We start from the raw sequence: 19,652 nt of genomic DNA, 5'->3' as shown, positions 1-19,652 counted from the left end.
TGTTTGTGGGTGTGGACTACCTGGCAAACACTACACTGTTTGATAGGTGCCTTGATGACATCGTCAGCATGGTTGTCCATTTACCGGAATATTATCTTCTGTGCAGAACACGATCATACTGACATCTGTTAACAGTTTCTGTGATTATATCACGAATTAGACACAGAACAGGGAAATGGTGGTTTGTTGCTTTAATTTTGGACTCCCGTGTATATCTTGGCTCATTCCATATTGCTGAATGTTGTCCTTCTCGATGGAGTCCACTGCATATGCTGAATGGGAGGATGACTAATGGTAATTGGTGATATTTTCAATAGGACATGAAATGTAAGTGAGGAAATCAGGATTTGGAGAGGAGGATCACCTGGAATATGTTGATACGCTTCTGGATTTCATCAAAAGGGATTTTATTTGCATGCATTTTGGATTAGGATGAGATTGGACTAAAGTGTATATTTATAATGATATGGGCTGGTCTCACATAAGGAGTAGCTTTTGTCAGGAGGTGCTTTATTTTATTTATGTTCTGGAAAAGTGATGAAGGGGAGGGGGGGAGGACAGAAATTTAAACATATACTGAATGTATAGGCAAATGGGGAACTGAAGTGGTTAATTTGTCACAGTAGACAAGAAACTTAAATCCACCAAGATATAAATCAAAGTTGCATGCAGAAATGTTTACGTAAGACACAGTATCAATGATGCACATAAATTTATAATTGGAACCTTCTATCGACTACCAGACTCACCTCCTGAAGTAACTGAAAGCTTTAGAGACAATCTCAGTTCACTTGTGTGTAAGTTCCCCAATCATACTGTAATCATTGGAGGAGACTTTAATTATCAAAAAATGAATTGGTATAATTATAGATTTGTTACTGGCAGGTATGCAAGACATCTTTTGAAAGATTAGTAAATGCTTTTTTCTGAAAATTAACAACAGATAGTTTGGAACTCCAGTCATGATGAAAATATCTTAGATCTAATGGCAACAAACAAACGTGGCTTTTTGAGGATGTCCACATTGAAACACGTACCAGTCCATGAAGCAGTTATAGCAACAATGCATTACAAAGTAGAAAGGGCAACTAAAACAAGTAGAAAGATTTATATGTTCGCCAAACTAGACAAAGATATAGCAGTGTCATATCTCAATGACAGGACTGGGGTATATAGAGGAACTATGGCTCAAGTTTAATAGTATAGTTGACCATGCATTGGATAGATATGTACCCAGTATAACAGTTAATGATGGGAGTGACCCTCTGTGGTATAGAGTCACTGTAAAGAAACTTCTAAAGAAACAAAGACTACTGCATGATAGGAATAAAACAAAGCATAGGACTACAAATAGGGAGATGTTAAATGAAACGTGTTTGACTGTCCAGAGAGCGGTGTGTGAAGCCTTCAATGACTACCTTAGCAGAATTTGTTAAAGGATCTTCAACTAAGCCCAAAGAAATTGTGCTCGTGTGTAAAGGCTGTTAGTGACACAGAAGTTAGTGTCCAGTCACACATGGACAAGACAAGAAGTAAAATTGAGAGTAGCAAACCAAAAGCAGAAATGGTTAACTCTTTTTTTCAAATGTTCTTTTATAAAGGAAAACCTAGGAGTTTTCTTCCAGTTAAATCTTCATACCACTGAAAAGATAAGTGAAGTAGATATTAATGTCAACGGCACAAAGAAAAAGTTGAAATTATTGAAATTAAATGAAGCCTCAGGGCCCAGTGGAATCCTTATTAGATTCTACATCAAACTTGCAGCTGTCTTAGTCCTTTTGTTAATTAGAATCTTTCATAAATTCCTTGAACAAAAAACTGTACCCAGTAGTTGGAAGAAAGCACAGGTCACATTCATCTAGAAGAAGGGTACAGAAGTGGTCCACAAAATTACTTCCAACACCCTTGACATAAATCTTAGAACATATTCTGAGCTAAAACATAATGAGATGTCTCTAACAGAATGACCTCCTCCATGCCAACCAGGATAGATTTCACAAACATTAATCATGTCAAACCTAACCTGCAGTTTTCTCAAAGGCATACTGAAAACCATGGATCAAATCAGTTGGTTAGATGCAGTGTTTCTTGACTCAGTACCACATCTACATTTATTATCAAAAGTGCTATCAAATAGAGTATCAAAAGAAAATTGTGGTTAGATTGAAAATTTTTGGTAGGGAGGATGCAGAAAGTTATCTTGGATGGAGAGTCATTGAGAGATGTAGAGGTAAACTTCAGATGTACCCCAGGGTAATGTTTTGGATCTCTTGCTGTTCACATTGTACATTAATGAGTTTGCAGACAGTATTAATATATATCTATGTGATACTTTGCAATTCACAATTAAGTGCCTGGCAGAGGCTTCATTGAACCACCTTCACACTATTTCTCTACCATTCCACTCTCGTATGGTGCACAGGAAAAAGAGCACTTAAATCTTTCTGTGTGAGCTCCAGTTTCTCTTACTTTATCACAGTGATCTTGTAGGTGGATGCCAACAGAATATTTTCGCAACTGGAGGAGAAAGTTGATGATTGATTGTGCGCAAGAAGATCCTGCCACAATGAAAAAAAAATCTTTGTTTTAATGATTACCAACCATATTCATGTATCACATCCATCATATCCATAGCACTCTCTCCCCTATTTTGTGATAATACAAACTAGCTGTCATTCTTTGAACTTTTTCGATGTCCTCCTTCAGTTCCATCTGATGCGGATCCCAGACTGCACAGCAATACTCCAGAACAGAGCAGACAATTATGGTGTAAGCAGTCTCTTTAGTAGACCTGTTAAACTTTTTACACAATCTGCGTATAAATCACAGACTTTGGTTTGCTTTTCCCACAATGTTTTCGATGTGATTGTTCCAATTTAACATATTCATTACTGTTATCCCTAAAGATTTATTTGAATTTGCAGCCTTTAGATTAATAGTAACCTCAGAATTGCTGCAGATGATGCTGTTATCTATAATGAAATACTGTCTGAAAGAAGCTGCACAAATCTGCAGTCAGATCTTGATAAGATTTCAAAGTGGTGCAAAGACTGGCAACTTACATGTTCAAAAATGTGAAACAGTGCCCTTCATAAATCGAAAAAACGTAGTACACTTATGACTATAATATCTGTGACTCACAGTTGGAATCAGTAAACTTGTGCAAACATCTGGTTCTTTCTAGGGACATGAATTGGAAAGATCACATTGGCTCAGTCATGGATAAAACAGGTAGCAGATTTTAGTTGGTAGAATACAAGGGAAATGCAGTCAGTCTTACAAAAGAGATTTCTTTCAAATCACTCATGCAATTCATTCCAGAATATTGCTCAAGTGTGTGGGACCAATGCCAAAGAGGACCAACAGAAAAGGATAGCATGAATGGTCACAGGTGTATCTGACCTGTGGGAAAGGAAGAATGTCATGGAGATACTGAAGGAATGGAACTGGAAGACGCTGTAAGATAGACTGAGAATGTCTGCTTACGAGGTTTCAAGAACTGGCTTTAACTTATGACTCTAGGAATATACACAACTCCCTTGGTATTGTAAGGGCAAGCTTAGATTGATTACAGAACACACAGAGGCATTTAAGCGATCATTCTTCCCACTTTCCATACGTGAATGGAATGGGAAGAGACCCTAATAACTGGTCAGCTGGACGTACCCTCTGCCATAGACTTCACAGTGGTTTGCAGAGCATGGATGTACATGCAGAACCGGCAGTTGTGAGTATTATACAATATGGAGCTATTTCTTTTTTTTCTTCTTGGCTGGGTAATTGGACTGAGGATCAATGGCAGTTGCTGGTGTAGAATTTGTGAGCTACTTGTGTTCGTACAGTCATAACCAGGAAGAGTTATCTTATTGAACACAGCGTGTTTAATAAATAGACGCGTATAGCGAACAAAAATAGCGCTACCAGATTTTCAAATGTCACATCACACAGTATAGACAACATGTACATACGTAATTCCTTTGTTTGACTGAACGTAATGTCCCAGGTGTTTTTTGCCAGAGTAAATATTTGTGCTCAGCAATTTCTAAGCGAAAGAAAATAGAAAAACTGAAAGCAAGTATCCATTAAATTTGACTTTTAAAGAGGGCGGTTGTACGATGCCCTTTTGGTGTGTTACTACCCTAGGCAGTAAAGCTGCACAGTGCACATCTGGAACGTTGATAGTTATGCGATGCAACACATGGGATTCCTTGTGTTTAGTGTGACTGTTTTCGAAGTTTACATGTTGCTTTGTAGTCGTGTGTGTTCGGTGGATGTTGTGATTCTGAAGAATGACAAATAGCATCTCGAACTCGGATAGCTGCAACACATTTATACTCACGGAAACCTAACCTCAACAACTACTTCGTGTACTTAACCATGATAATGTTGAAAGCATATTTGCTGCGGAATTTGCCTGAAAAACTCTGCTACAGATTAAATCATTGCGTTAGATCTGTGAGTGTGAAACACAAAAAATGTGATCAAACGGTACGATCATACTCTACTCGCCCTATTGCTCCTGCTTGGAATGTTTTGTTTTTCGGCACCGATGATTTTTCAGCAGAAAGCTTAACAGCTCTTTGTAATGAAATGTAAGTACTGATAGTCAATTGAAGACTATTATTATTATTATTATTTAGTTTTCCGTTAAACAACCCAGTACTACGAAAAATCCTTGTAATTCGCAGATCTCATTTAACGCGTTTGTTAAAACAATACAGTTCTTAGCTTAATACTTTCAGTGTTTGCTGTCACTATTAGGCAGTACATACTCAATGTTCTACTCATTGCTTTAGCTCTTTATACAGAGAATGATTGATCTACCGAAAATAACGGGGCGACTGATTCTACGGTGAAGTTCAAGCCGTGAATGTATTTTTCCCATTTAATTACGTTCAATAGAGGTTTCCTTTTCTCGTGACACCTACCACAAAGTGTGATCTAACACAGCTTTCTGTTCTTGCAAAGATTTCCGTGTCTTGCCTGCGAAAACGGCATTCAAGTTAGGGTTAAATTGTCTTCTGTTTATATGCACATTAACAATCTATGCCATATGCCATGGTTTTTGTACTTTCTAACATTCAGACTGATCGTGTAGTATCAAAATTGTACAGGTGACCCGTGTAATTGTGAAATTATGAGCTTCACAGTCCAGCATACTGCTTGTTATTGCTGTTGTGTCAAGACTCTGAGGGCAATGTGACCTTAATTGTCAGTGGGTGTTTCACAACGTTTTACGCATGTAGAAATAAGCTGACTGACAAAAAAGTGAAGCACAGAGAAGACTTGATCAGACGTCAGTGTAACTTCTGGTGTATAGATGATTAGAGTTGCCGTTTTCTGTGATATGTAAAACGGCCCTCCACAATACGTTAATGTTGTCACCGGGCCTAGCGGGATGTGTGGACACAGTACTTAGTACTACTGCTACGACGGTACTCCACATAGGAGCGGCGCGGGGAAACAAGCTCCGCCTCCTCCTCGCAGGGCTGGCATCCCTTATCCGTTGTTTGTAGATCTGCGAAAGCAGTGCTGACATGTGGATATAGGAATCACCGACCCCATTGGGATCGTGGGCGTCTCCCTCGAATCCATTGATGATTCAGGATTTGTCTCTTCACTCATTTCTAAATAAGAAAAGAAGCCAACAAGCTACTCACAACACAAAGCAAAACGGAATCCCTGAGCCATTTGGTGGTGCCGTGGTGGCTACATTGTAATTGTGTGCTGAAGTTGTCAGTGGTAGTTAAGGCCTGACCTCTACCGGTATTTTAGGCAACCATTATTCAAAACACACCGGCGCGCCAAGATATCCTCATATGACTTACGAGTCGCGAACAGCGTAAAACGACCTGGAACTATTACAGACCACAGGCTAGGCTGTGCAGCACCAATGGCAGCAGCGCGGCATGTAGAAGACGTAGGTGAGGATGAGGTGGATGGCTTGGAGGATGTCGCCACATCCACACTATCCGCTACCGATGGTCGTGCAAACTTCTGTTCGAAACCGCTGCCCCCCGACATCCTGGCTTACATTAAAGAGAAAAACCGTGTATTCCGCGAATGGCAGATCACACGCCAGCCCGCCACAAAGCGCCTCTTAAATAGAATGCGCAGAGAAATAAAAGCCGCAGTGGAGGCTCACAGAAATAGCTAATAGAACAGCAGATTGAAGTGTCAGTGTGGTTCTGTGAATTAAGGGAAAACTGTGTAGCGAATAGTGCTTAGTTTCATTGTGTTAAATAATGACGGGAGGAACATAATTAGTGCGGTATAAAATAACGAGGACGACGACGAGTCTTCCTTACCACAAGATGTGTGAGCATAAAGCTGTTAATTATGAAAATTAAGTTCTGTGCGTCAAAATAGCAAATTAGGTATTTAAAACATAAATGAATTATTTGAACTCAGTGATGTTCTCTTCACCAGTAAAATACAAGCAGCCTAAAGAAACTTTTTCTTTTCTGATTACAGTGTTGCAAAAATCTTACATGTTTAATCAGTGTGTAATTATACCATATCCAGTCATTTAAGTTTGCAGAATCATTAACTTTGAATTTTTTTTACATCCAGATTATTAGATAGTAAATAGTTATATACTTGCAGATCTTACAATACATAATGATGGAAAACTAAAGTTTATCATTTCAATTAATATAGTAGTAACAATGAATATGTGTCAGTAACTGTGTTTTTTACAAATTATTCATCTGTGCTTGATGTTAGATTTTAATTAAGAGTGCCCTGCCTTTCCGGTGATGTTAGAGGTAGTGAGAGATTTGTGTGATCTCCCAACAAATTTTTTGTCATACTGCCTTCCATTTAGGTAATTGTAAATTTACCCAATTTTTAATCTTGTCTTCCTTCCGTCTACCTCTAGTTCTTGTTCATTGTGATCACCCCTTATCTGATGGCTTCACTGTTGAGTTCCATAATTGACCACGAGGACCAGATAGTGTTCATAACTGTGTTTTTCTAAAATAGTTAAGTGAAAATGTAGTTCTAATTTGGCAAAAAATTTATAAAAGGGCAAGGTAAACAGCTGCACTCAAGTGTAAGCAGGGCTGCAAGTACCAAAAAAAAATTGTTTGTTAAACAAAAAATAAAAGCTTGGCATTAAATTTTTCTTTTGTAAATGCTTAATGTGTACAAAAATTATACAGATAGGTTGTCACTGTGGATGCATGTTTACCGGAATGTAGTGTGTATGAGATAATGTTAAACATGATTACATGTAGCATCTACAAGTGATGAATGTTTCTGTTAAAGTCTGTTCTTATGGTAAACAGCTTAGTGCCTCTACATACAAGTTATGACAATAAGCAGTAAAAATATATGAAATAGGTAGTGATAGTAGTAAACCTCTCATTATCTTACTGCTAGATAGGTACCTCTACATTTCTCATAATGCTGGCCTTCTTTCCCCCAATTTTCCATTAATTTGCTTCAGTTATGGCCATAACCTGTACCTGTGTGTTCTGAAACTTTTAAGTCAGATGTTTTTTTATCCCATTTCATAAGCAGATTAGTTAGTTTAGCAAATAATTATCATTCCACTTGTCTTTGCTCAGAACCGAATTTATAAGGGGATTCAAACATGACTACTTCACCACACACTTACCAACATTTCCTTATGATCGCATGGATGTACTCCATTAAATTTTGTGATAGCAAAATCCAGCCATAGCATCTGTATCTTATGTTTCAACACATTATTACAGCTCATAATAAGTCACAAACTTTCATGTTTATTCACAAGAGGCCCTAACACATCATTATTTCATTCCACAGTAATCCTCACTATAGCCTACTAATTCACTGTATTTCATCAAATCACTCCTCATTTAATTGCTACATAATAAAACAGTACAAACTTTCATGTCATAACTCCATGGAGTTAATACAACTTTCCTTTTAATTACCTATTTGACTAACAAAATTTTATACTTTTACATTATTTGTTTCATACACAGCCCAAAACTAACTTCATTTCTCTGCATGCACTAAATATGTCATTGTCAAAGTGAAATTATAAGTACAGTGTGTCTTGCATACATACAGTAATCACAACAGCTGATAACATTTCAGTTTCACTGTAAATGTAGTTAATGTATTGATTTTGCAATTAAATACCTGACAGTGGAAATATTAAGTCTGACATTCCTGTCCCTGCATAATTTTTTCCCATAGCAAATATAATTCTTCTAGGCTCATTATCACAATCCACTGTAGAGGTAGTGTCAGTATAATCTTGTTGCGTATATCTAGTCTGGGCAGTAAATACAATACTAGTGAAGGCAGGTACATACAAACTACTAGCAATTTTCCTGTATGTGAGATACTTGCAAAAATAATGCTAAGTAGTAATACTCAAGAACTTTAAAAACTAGTATTGTTTTGACTGTGGAAGGATTTTTGTTTTCATAGAAACTGGTTAGTAGCATAAAATGAAAGACCCTCAAAAAAATAAACTTGCATATGGGTTCATAGTAAGATATCCGTGAACAAAGCAGTAGAATGGCCAGGGGAGTATCTCACACAGCAAAAGTAGTGTTAAACTCCAGTTCCTTTAATAACAGTTGCAACAAGCACAAGAAATCTTTATCAGTTACTAGGTTACGTAACATAATAATGAATGACCTTTAATATGAACAAGTTTAACATATGGTATCAACATTAGGCAGAAAAATCAAAATCCCAAGTATGTTCAAATCTGAAGCGAGCATAACCATTTATCAGTACATTACATAAACATATGGTAAGAAAATACAGTAATTAAAAGATTAATACAAATTGTGTTTTTGTGTGTGTGTGTGTGGGGGGGGGGGGGGGGGGGGGTTGATAATAGTTCAGTACCCAGTAACATTTTCAAGCATAGTAGAAATCATCCTGATTCAGGTACCAGCAAGTGTAAAAGTTTTCTGGAAGTGAACACAGTTGATGATCAGTAGCCACAGTCAGGCAGATATAAGGTGAACGGACATCCCTCATTGGCTGGGACAGTTGCTTTTTCTGAGTCTTAGTCCCATCTTTTTTAAAAGCTAGAAACGGACGCCAAAATGTCCCTTTTTTTGTAGTAGGTACTTATTGCCATAAAATGCTGTTGACTGTAGTTCTCAAAAGTTGAAATGTCCTGTTTAGTGCCAGTTTGATGAAAAATTTAGATACTAACAACTGACAAAGCAAAGCACTTCTAATTTTATTGGTTTACAACGCATAAACGCCTGAAACTGTGTGGAGACTATGCATGGAGAAGTACAGTTGCAGACAATAATCCAAGTGCTGGTCTGCACTTGTGCTTAATGTGAATGCCACCACCACCACCAACAACAACAAAAACTGTAAACACACATTCTTCATAGTGACTCAAAAATATTCATTACAGTTGTAGCTTTGGTAGAAGACAGTACTGTGTTCTGCATTTATAAAATAATAAAATACCGTGAGCTTTTGTAAACTGCAATTGCTAAAATACTTGAAATTAATAATACGCCACTGCTGAGAGGTAAGTGTGTTTTTAAGAGGGACCTACAAAAGGAATAACCATACATTAAAAAATAATTTTTGGCTCAGATGTTTGATGTAAAAACTATATCATAACAACAGTGAAAAACATAAAAGAATGGTATGTGCAGGTGCTTCTTGTAACACAGTGTTGAAAAATTTTTTTTTAGTGGAAGTTTTGGTGGTGATGTTTTTGTGGTCTTCTGTCCAAAGACTGGTTTGATGCAGCTCTACATGCTACTCTATTCTGTGCAAGCCTCTTCATCTCCGAGTAACTACCACAACCTACATCCGTCTGAATCTTCTGAGTGTATTGCTCTCTTGGTCTCACTCTACGGTTTTTATCCTCCACACTTCCATCCAATACTAAATTGTTGATGCCTCAGAATGTGTTCTATCAACCGATTCAGTCTTCCAGTCAAGCCGTGCCACAAATTCGTCTTCCCCCCAATTCTATTGAGTACCTACTCATTAGTTACATGATCTACCCATCTAATCTTCAGCATTCCTCTGTAGCACCACATTTAAAAATCTTCCATTCTCTTGTTTAAACTGTGTATCATCCTTGTTTCACTTCCATACATGGCTGTACTCCAAACAAATAATTTCATAAAAGACTTCCCGACACTTAAATCAATATTTTTCTCTTCTTCAGAAATGCTTTCCTTGCCATCGCCAGTCTGCATTTTATATCCTCTCTACTTTGACCATCATCAGTTATTTTTCTGTCCAAATAGCAAAACTCGTCTACTATTTTAATTGCCTCATATCCTAATCTGATTCCCTCAGCATCACCTGATTTAATTCAACTACATTCCATTATCCTCATTTTGCTTTTATTGATATTCAATTTATATCCTCCTTTCAAGACACTTTCCAGTCCGTTCAACTGCTCTTTCAAGTTCTTCGCTGTCTGACAGAATTACAATGTCATCAGCAAACCTCAAGGTTTTTTATTTCTTCTCCCCAGATTTTAATTCCTACTCCAAATTTTTCTTTTGTTTCCTTTACTGCTTGCTCAATATACAGATTGAATAACATTGGTGATATGCTACAACCCTGTCTCACTCCCTTCTCAACCACTGCTTCTCTTTTGTCCCCCTCGAGTCTTAGAACGGCCATCTGGTTTCTGTACAAATTGTAAATAGCCTTTCACTCCCTGTATTTTAGCCCTGCCACCTTCATCATTTGAAGGAGTGTATTCCAGTCAACACTGTCAAAAGCTTTCTCTAAGTCTACAAATGCTATAACCATAGGTTTTGGTGATAAAGATATGAAATTAGCAGCTATTGAAGAAGTGTTCATTTACCATACTGTTCACCACAACCAGTCTTTCAGATCAGTGGACTGTACTGCTAAACTTATCCAATGGACTTTTGAACCAAAATTTACTTGTGGCCATAGCAAAACCAAAGCAATTATATTAAATATTTTAAACCATTTGCCATTTCTCAACTAGAATCTGATTTACAGAAAGTTAATTTTATTTCAATAATGACAGATTCCTCAAATCACAAGGACATAATATTTCTGTTGCTCATCAGGTCCTTCAGTTCTGCTGAGGGGATTTGAGCTGACTAGTCTTGAAAGAACTGTGACAGACACCCGAACAACAGGGAACTGACATGCATTGATACTATGAAATAGTTCATTGATAATGGCTCGACACTAGCCAAAATCTAGATTTGCCAAATAAAATCTGCAAGAAACGATGACTGATTGCTGTGCTCTATCATTTGTAGAGTAATTTCTGTGTTAAATGATTTTGAATCTAATTTAGTTTCCAATGGCAAAGATTGTTTCATAACATCAGCTATCAGATCAATTAATGGTGCACTGGAAAATGAGGGTTATCATCTGAGATCATAAAATTTGAACACTATGTCCATACATTTTATCAAGGTGCAGCTGAATATTTAAATAAGTGGCTTGAACCCGTTGAGAGTTTGGAGGACTGCAGTTGGACTGGTTAGTTAGTTAGGTACTTAGTAACGTGTTCCATGGATCATTTTGCACAATAGATCGTAATAATGTGGAACGAGTCATTATACATTCACATCACAAATTAATATGTACACACAGTTACACTCTGAACGTCTTTACAAAAAGAAAAGAAAGATACATGGATCTCAGTTAATTAACTTCAACCCACAACCTTCTACGCATTACAATAACAGAAATTCTACGGAATAGGAGTTGTTGTTGTTGTTGTTGTTGTGGCCTTCAGTCCTGAGGCTGGTTTGTTGCAGCTCTCCATGCTAGTCTATCCTGTACAAGTTTCATCTCCCAGTACTTATTACGACCTACATCCTTATAAATCTGCTTAGTGTATTCATCTCTTGGTCTCCCTCTACGATTTTTACCCTCCACTCTGCACTCCAATACTAAATGGGCGATCCCTTGATGCCTCAGAACATGTCCTACCAACCGATCCCTTATTCTAGTCAAGTTGTGCCACAAACTCCTCTTCTCCCCAATTCTATTCAGTACCTCCTCATTAGTTATGTGATCTATCCATCTAATCTTCAGCATTCTTCTGTTGCACCACATTTCAAAAGCTTCTATTCTCTTCTTGTCCAAACTATTTATTGTATATAAAAAGAAAGATGAGGTGACTTACCGAACAAAAGCGCTGGCAGGTCGATAGATACACAAACATACACACAAAATTCAAGCTTTCGCAACAAACTGTTGCCTCATCAGGAAGGAGGGAAGGAGAAGGGAAGACGAAAGGAAGTGGGTTTTAAGGGAGGGGGTAAGGAGTCATTCCAATCCCGGGAGCGGAAAGACTTACCTTAGGGGGAAAAAGGACAGGTATACACTAGCACACACGCACATATCCATCCACACATACAGACACAAGCAGACATATTTAAAGACATAGAGTTTGGGCAGAGATGTCAGTCGAGGCAGAAGTGTAGAGGCAAAGAAGTTGTTGAAAGACAGGTGAGGTATGAGTGGCGGCAACTTGAAATTAGCGGAGATTGAGGCCTGGCGGATGACGAGAAGAGAGGATATACTGAAGGGCAAGTTCCCATCTCCGGAGTTCGGATAGGTTGGTGTTGGTGGGAAGTATCCAGATAACCCGGACGGTGTAACACTGTGCCAAGATGTGCTGGCTATGCACCAAGGCATGTTTAGCCACAGGGTGATCCTCATTACCAACAAACACTGTCTGCCTGTGTCCATTCATGCGAATGGACAGTTTGTTGCTGGTCATTCCCACATAGAATGCATCACAGTGTAGGCAGGTCAGTTGGTAAATCACGTGGGTGCTTTCACACGTGGCTCTGCCTCTGATCGTGTACACCTTCCGGGTTACAGGACTGGAGTAGGTGGTGGTGGGAGGGTGCATGGGACAGGTTTTGCATCGGGGGCGGTTACAAGGATAGGAGCCAGAGGGTAGGGAAGGTGGTTTGGGGATTTCATAGGGATGAACTAACAGGTTACGAAGGTTAGGTGGACGGCGGAAAGACACTCTTGGTGGAATGGGGAGGATTTCATGAAGGATGGATCTCATTTCAGGGCAGGATTTGAGGAAGTCGTATCCCTGCTGGAGAGCCACATTCAGAGTCTGGTCCAGTCCCGGAAAGTATCCTGTCACAAGTGGGGCACTTTTGTGGTTCTTCTGTGGGGGATTCTGGGTTTGAGGGGACGAGGAAGTGGCTCTGGTTATTTGCTTCTGTACCAGGTCGGGAGGGTAGTTGTGGGATGCGAAAGCTGTTTTCAGGTTGTTGGTGTAATGATTCAGGGATTCCGGACTGGAGCAGATTCGTTTGCCACGAAGACCTAGGCTGTAGGGAAGGGACCGTTTGATGTGGAATGGGTGGCAGCTGTCATAATGGAGGTACTGTTGCTTGTTGGTGGGTTTGATGTGGACGGACGTGTGAAGTTGGCCATTGGACAGGTGGAGGTCAACGTCAAGGAAAGTGGCATGGGATTTGGAGTAGGACCAGGTGAAACTGATGGAACCAAAGGAGTTGAGGTTGGAGAGGAAATTCTGGAGTTCTTCTTCACTGTGAGTCCAGATCATGAAGATGTCATCAATAAATCTGTACCAAACTTTGGGTTGGCAGACTTGGGTAACCAAGAAGGCTTCCTCTAAGCGACCCATGAATAGGTTGGCGTACGAGGGGGCCATCCTGGTGCCCATGGCTGTTCCCTTTAATTGTTGGTATGTCTGGCCCTCAAAAGTGAAGAAGTTGTGGGTCAGGATGAAGCTGGCTAAGGTGATGAGGAAAGAGGTTTTAGGTAGGGTGGCAGGTGATCGGCGTGAAAGGAAATGCTCCATCGCAGCGAGGCCCTGCATGTGCGGAATATTTGTGTATAAGGACGTGGCATCAATGGTTACAAGGATGGTTTCCGGGGGTAACAGATTGGGTAAGGATTCCAGGCGTTCAAGGAAGTGGTTGGTGTCCTTGATGAAGGATGGGAGACTGCATGTAATGGGTTGAAGGTGTTGATCTACGTAGGCAGAGATACGTTCTGTGGGGGCTTGGTAACCAGCTACAATGGGGCGGCCGGGATGATTGGGTTTGTGGATTTTAGGAAGAAGGTAGAAGGTAGGGGTGCGGGGTGTCGGTGGGGTCAGGAGGTTGATGGAGTCAGGTGAAAGGTTTTGCAGGGGGCCTAAGGTTCTGAGGATTCCTTGAAGCTCCGCCTGGACATCGGGAATGGGGTTACCTTGGCAAACTTTGTATGTGGTGTTGTCTGAAAGCTGACGCAGTCCCTCAGCCACATACTCCCGACGATCAAGTACCACGGTCGTGGAACCCTTGTCCGCCGGAAGAATGACGATGGATCGGTCAGCCTTCAGTACATCAATGACCTTTCATCAGTAACATTACCAGATGCCAAGTTTGTTTTGTTTGCCGATGATACAAACATTGCAATAAATAGCAAATCAAGTGTAGTCTTAGAAAGATCAGCCAATAAAATATTTGTGGACATTAATCACTGGTTCCTAGCCAATTCTTTGTCACTAAACTTTGAAAAAACACACTACATGCAGTTCAGAACTTGTAAGGGGTGTCCCAAGAGTATATGTCTAACATATGATGACAAGAAGATAGAAGAAGTGGACAGTGTTAAATTCTTGGGATTACAGCTTGATAATAAATTCAATTGGGAGGAGCACACCACAGAACTGCTGAAGCGTCTTAACAAATCTCTGTTTGCAATGCGAATTTTGTCAGACGTAGGGGATATAAAAATGAAAAAGCTGGCATACTATGCTTACTTTCATTCCATAATGTCATATGGGATTATTTTTTGGGGTAATTCATCAAGCCAAGCTAAAGTTTTCCGGGCACAAAAACGTGCAGTAAGAATTATATGTGGTGTGAACTCAAGAACATCCTGCAGAAGCCTGTTTAGGGAACTAGGGATACTAACTACAGCTTCCCAGTATATTTATTCCTTAATGAAATTTGTCATTAAAAATATATCACTTTTTCAAACCAACAGCTCAATTCATGGAATCAATACTAGAAATAAGAATAATCTTCACAAGAATTTAAAGTCACTTAGTCTTGTACAAAAAGGTGTGCATTATTCAGGAACACACATTTTCAATAACTTGCCAGCAGCCATAAAAAGCTTAACAACCAATGAAATTCAGTTTAAGAGAAGCCTAAAGGATTTATTGGTGGCCAACTCCTTCTACTCCATTGATGAATTTCTTAGTAAAACCAACTGATTTGTATATAAGTACAACATAACTTCTGCACAATTTCAGTGCAGTAATGTGTTCACTGAAAATTTGTGTGTGTGTGTGTGTGTGTGTGTGTGTGTGTGTAAGTATAATCTAACTTCTGCACCATTTCAGTGCAGTAATGTGTTCATTGTAAATAAGTATTACAGTAGTTGTATTACATGTTTATTACCTTATAAATAAATAAAAAACGTTTTTTATTTTAAATTCAGTGCATTAGTATTTGTAAAATGACTCTTAGTGTTCATTAAAAATGACGATCATTCCACTTGGGACCTGTGGAATGGTACATTAGCTTATTTGTTTTAGTTGTAAATATTTGTCATGTATTGTTGTTTTTCTGACATGTTCCACATCCAGGAGGACCTCCTCACTACGGATCAATTGGAATGAAAGTAAATCTAATCTAATCTAATAGCCTGGGCTTCAGCAGTGGTGATGTTGGGTGTAGGATTAAGGTTTTTTAAGAAGGATTGAGATGCAAGGCTGGAAGTCAGAAATTCCTGGAAGGTTTGGAGAGGGTGATTTTGAGGAAGAGGAGGTGGGTCCCGCTGTGACGGAGGACGGAACTGTTCCAGGCAGGGTTCAATTTTGATGGTGTCTTGAGGAGTCGGATCATTAGGAGTAGGATTAGGATCATTTTTCTTCGTGGCAAAGTGATACTTCCAGCAGAGAGTACGAGTGTAGGACAGTAAATCTTTGACGAGGGCTGTTTGGTTGAATCTGGGAGTGGGGCTGAAGGTGAGGCCTTTGGATAGGACAGAGGTTTCGGATTGGGAGAGAGGTTTGGAGGAAAGGTTAACTACTGAATTGGGGTGTTGTGGTTCCAGATTGTGTTGATCGGAATTTTGAGGTTTTGGAGGGAGTGGAGCTGGAAGTGGGAGATTGAGTAGATGGGAGAGACTGGGTTTGTGTGCAATGAGAGGAGGTTGAGGTTTGCTGGAAAGGTTGTGAAGGGTGAGTGAGTTGCCTTTCCGGAGGTGGGAAACCAGGAGATTGGATAGTTTTTTGAGGTGGAGGGTGGCATGCTGTTCTAATTTACGGTTGGCCTGTAGGAGGATGCTCTGAACAGCCGGTGTGGATGTGGGAGAGGAAAGATTAAGGACTTTTATTAAGGATAGGAGTTGACGGGTGTGTTCATTGGCTGAGTTGATGTGTAGGTGAAGGATTAGGTGGGTCAGGGCAATGGATTGTTCAGTTTGGAACTGGTATAGGGACTGATGGAAGGAAGGGTTGCAGCCAGAGATGGGAACTTTGAGTGTGAGGCCTTTGGGGGTAATGCCAAATGTCAGACAAGCCTGAGAAAATAAAATATGCGAGCGTAATCTGGCTAGGGCGAAGGCATGTTTGCGGAGGGAATGTAAATAAAACTTAATGGGGTCATTGTGGGGGTGTTGTGAGGGTGACATGGTATTAGAAGGTGGAAAGTGTAACATGAGGTGAAATGAAAATGAAAATAAAAATATATTGTCCATGTTTCACTTCCATACATGGTTAACCTCCATACAAATAATTTCAGAAACGACTTCCTGACACTTAAATCCATAGGAGTTGTCAAGGCGAAACTTTCTCAGTTTGTTATCAAATTTTAGATTGTTGTCTGTCATACATTTTATATCTCTGGGTAAATGCTCAAAAATTTTTGATTCACCATTATGCACACATTTTTGTGCTAAAGACAATCTTAATATGGAGTAAGGAATGTCATTTTTCCTTTGTACTTCATTGTTCCTCTTGAACTGTTAAGTATTATTTACAACAAACTTCATGAGGGGAATAAATATACTTTGAAGCAGTAGTCAGAATACCGAACTCCTTAAACAGATGTCTACAAGATGATCACAGGTGAGCTCCACATATTCTTCTCTCAGCACATTCTGTCCCAATGAAGACTTTCTTTCTTAAAGATATAGTTACCCCAGAACATCAGTCCATAATCCATATGACATTGAAGAAAAAATGCAAAATATGTCGACTTACTGATTTGTCTCTCCCAAGATTGGCAATGATTCTAAGCATAAATGTGGCTGAACTAAGTTGTTTTAGGAGTTCGAAAATGTGTGTTTTTCTGATTTAAATTCTCATCAGTATGGACCCCTAAGAAGTTTGAAGTTTCTGCCCTATTTATTATTTGCTCACCATGCGTTACACTTATCATTGATGTAGTACCCCTAGATTTGCAAAACTCAATACGTTGGGTCTTTTTAAAATTGAGGATGAGACCATTCGCAGAAAACCAGCCAATGATACTTTTAAGAACTTTATCATTATTTCTATTTCTGCATGTATGCTTTGATTGATTACAGTACTAGTGTCGTCTGCAAAAAGAACTAATTCTGCTTGTTGTATACTAGGTGAAAGATCATTTACGTGTATGAGGAACAGTAGTTGTCCTAAGATCAAAGCTTGGGGAACCCCATACATGATTTTGCTCCAGTCAGAGCTATATTCCTGGACCATATTTCTTGAATTACTAAGTACAACTTTCTGTATTCTTTTGGTTAGATATGACATTATCCAGTGGTTGGCTATACCATCATTCCCATAAAATGTTAACTTATTTAGGAGAATACAATGGTTCACACAGTCAAATGCCTTAGAGAGGTTGCAGAAAATACCAGTTCGTGCTATTTTATTGTTTAATGCTTGTAAAACCTGGTTAGTGAACATGTAAATGGCTTTCTCAGTAGAGCAACCCTTCTGAATCTGGAACTGTTGTTGTTGAGGTGACACACTACTCTGGATTACATCACAATCTCAAAAGATTTCAGTCTCTCTGGAGAAATGCCTTGAGTTAGTGATGCATTACATATTTCAGATAAAACTGGGCTAATTTCATGGGAATGAATTTTAGTGCTCTGTTGGAGACGCCATCAAAACCATGCAAGTCTTTATTTTTGAGAGAATGTATAATTTTCTTAATATCAGGAGAAGAAGTTAGTGATATGTTCATATGATTGAATTTTATGAGAGTTAAATTTTCAACATACTGATGTGATTTTGCTCTTGAACAGTTTGCCCCTATACTTTCTACTATGTTTAAGAAATGATTGCATTTGCTGCCTGTGACTCATCATTTATAGCCCTTTCATTCATTTCAGTAGTGCTGTTGTGTTTTTCTGTCTCTGGTTGTCATTACATTACCTATTGCCTTAAATCTGGTCTTGGAAGTAACAGTTAATGCAGGAGTACCCCTGAGGAAATAACATTTGTAAAAATTTCGTTTGTGAAATGGTACTTTCAATTATAGTAGATAATACTGGGCAGTATGAGAGTATATGTATATTAAACAATATACATCACTGAAAATATTAGAAAACTGGCAAGTGGAAAAAGTGTCACTGAGTGACTGTTGGGTAGAAAATATTTCATATTGCAGTACAGACAGTGTGCCTTATATCAATGTTTCTTCTGTGTTTACCTGGAACGAACACCCCCAGTCAATGAATGTTTTCTCATATGGATGGATGTTGGACAGTTGATGAGAACATTCTGTCAGTTTAGACTTTCGAAAGCCGTGTTGATTAATAAAGTGAACTTCAATCACACATGTACAAATTTTATAAAATGTTGTGTGGTGTAGTGGAGTTATTGAAGAAAATCAATTAATCAGCAAAATATCAATGAGGAATGATTCTGGCATTAATAGTTCTACATGACTGTTTTGCTGGAGTGAATTCAGAGCTAATATATATGCGAGATACACATTATTTCTTTATCATTACTTTCGGAACCTTCGTATTTATGATGAAACAGTTTTACACATTCTCTTTTGTCCTTTCTTCAGTGAGAAAAATTAAAGTGTCCCATTTTCTTGTTTCAAAAATATGGTCACCTTAGGCGGATAGCCAAAACACTTGAACAGTAATTACATATTATATCATAAACACTGAGTTGTGTTGGGAAAATATAAGGTTTCTGATATGGACTTTTAAGTTGATGGCAAGTTGTGAGTTTGCTTGAAGTAAGTGTGGTCAAGAGAAGATTGAGTCGTCGTGGGGTTTTGCATGAGGCTAACACATTAGTGAATATTTATTGTTTCCACAGTAGACAATTTCCGTAGTCCAAAAACTTAATGGTATATGGCACATACAGTTGAAGGAAATATTCACACAATCACCTACTGCATTGTCAGAAAGCTAGTACAAAGGAACTTCTGACAAGTAGAGAATGACATCGACAGGACAAGAACAAATGGTACATGATAATTACATAGTATGTGTGTCCCTTTGGATAACTCAGTGGTGCATGGAATGCAGGGCAGTCACAACTGAATAATCTGTTATAGTAGATATCGTGTTATCTTATACAGTGTGTTAACATATGGATGTAGCTCTGCACGTAACTTGAAATTGGTGGTGCAGTGTATGAGATTGGTGCGTAAGTTCGTAATATTTTTGTTTTGCCCTTTTGCTTTCTGATTGATATGGATTTA

General features: G+C 38.8%; 1 protein-coding gene across 2 annotated transcripts in view; it reads left to right on the top strand.

The window, feature by feature from the left end:
* The first annotated feature begins 3,992 nt into the window (after window positions 1-3,992).
* Window positions 3,993-19,652, top strand: part of LOC126428048 (methionyl-tRNA formyltransferase, mitochondrial) — a 56,531-nt gene continuing 40,871 nt past the window's right edge. For both annotated transcript variants that reach the window (XM_050089925.1, XM_050089924.1), the window contains exon 1: window positions 3,993-4,592. In XM_050089925.1, the coding sequence (XP_049945882.1) occupies window positions 4,378-4,592 (215 nt within the window). In that variant the 5' untranslated portion in view covers window positions 3,993-4,377. The remainder of the gene's footprint in view (window positions 4,593-19,652) is intronic.

This window comes from Schistocerca serialis, chromosome 12, assembly GCF_023864345.2.
Source record: "Schistocerca serialis cubense isolate TAMUIC-IGC-003099 chromosome 12, iqSchSeri2.2, whole genome shotgun sequence".
NCBI lineage: Eukaryota > Metazoa > Arthropoda > Insecta > Orthoptera > Acrididae > Schistocerca > Schistocerca serialis.
This window is presented reverse-complemented; position numbering and strand designations above follow the sequence as displayed.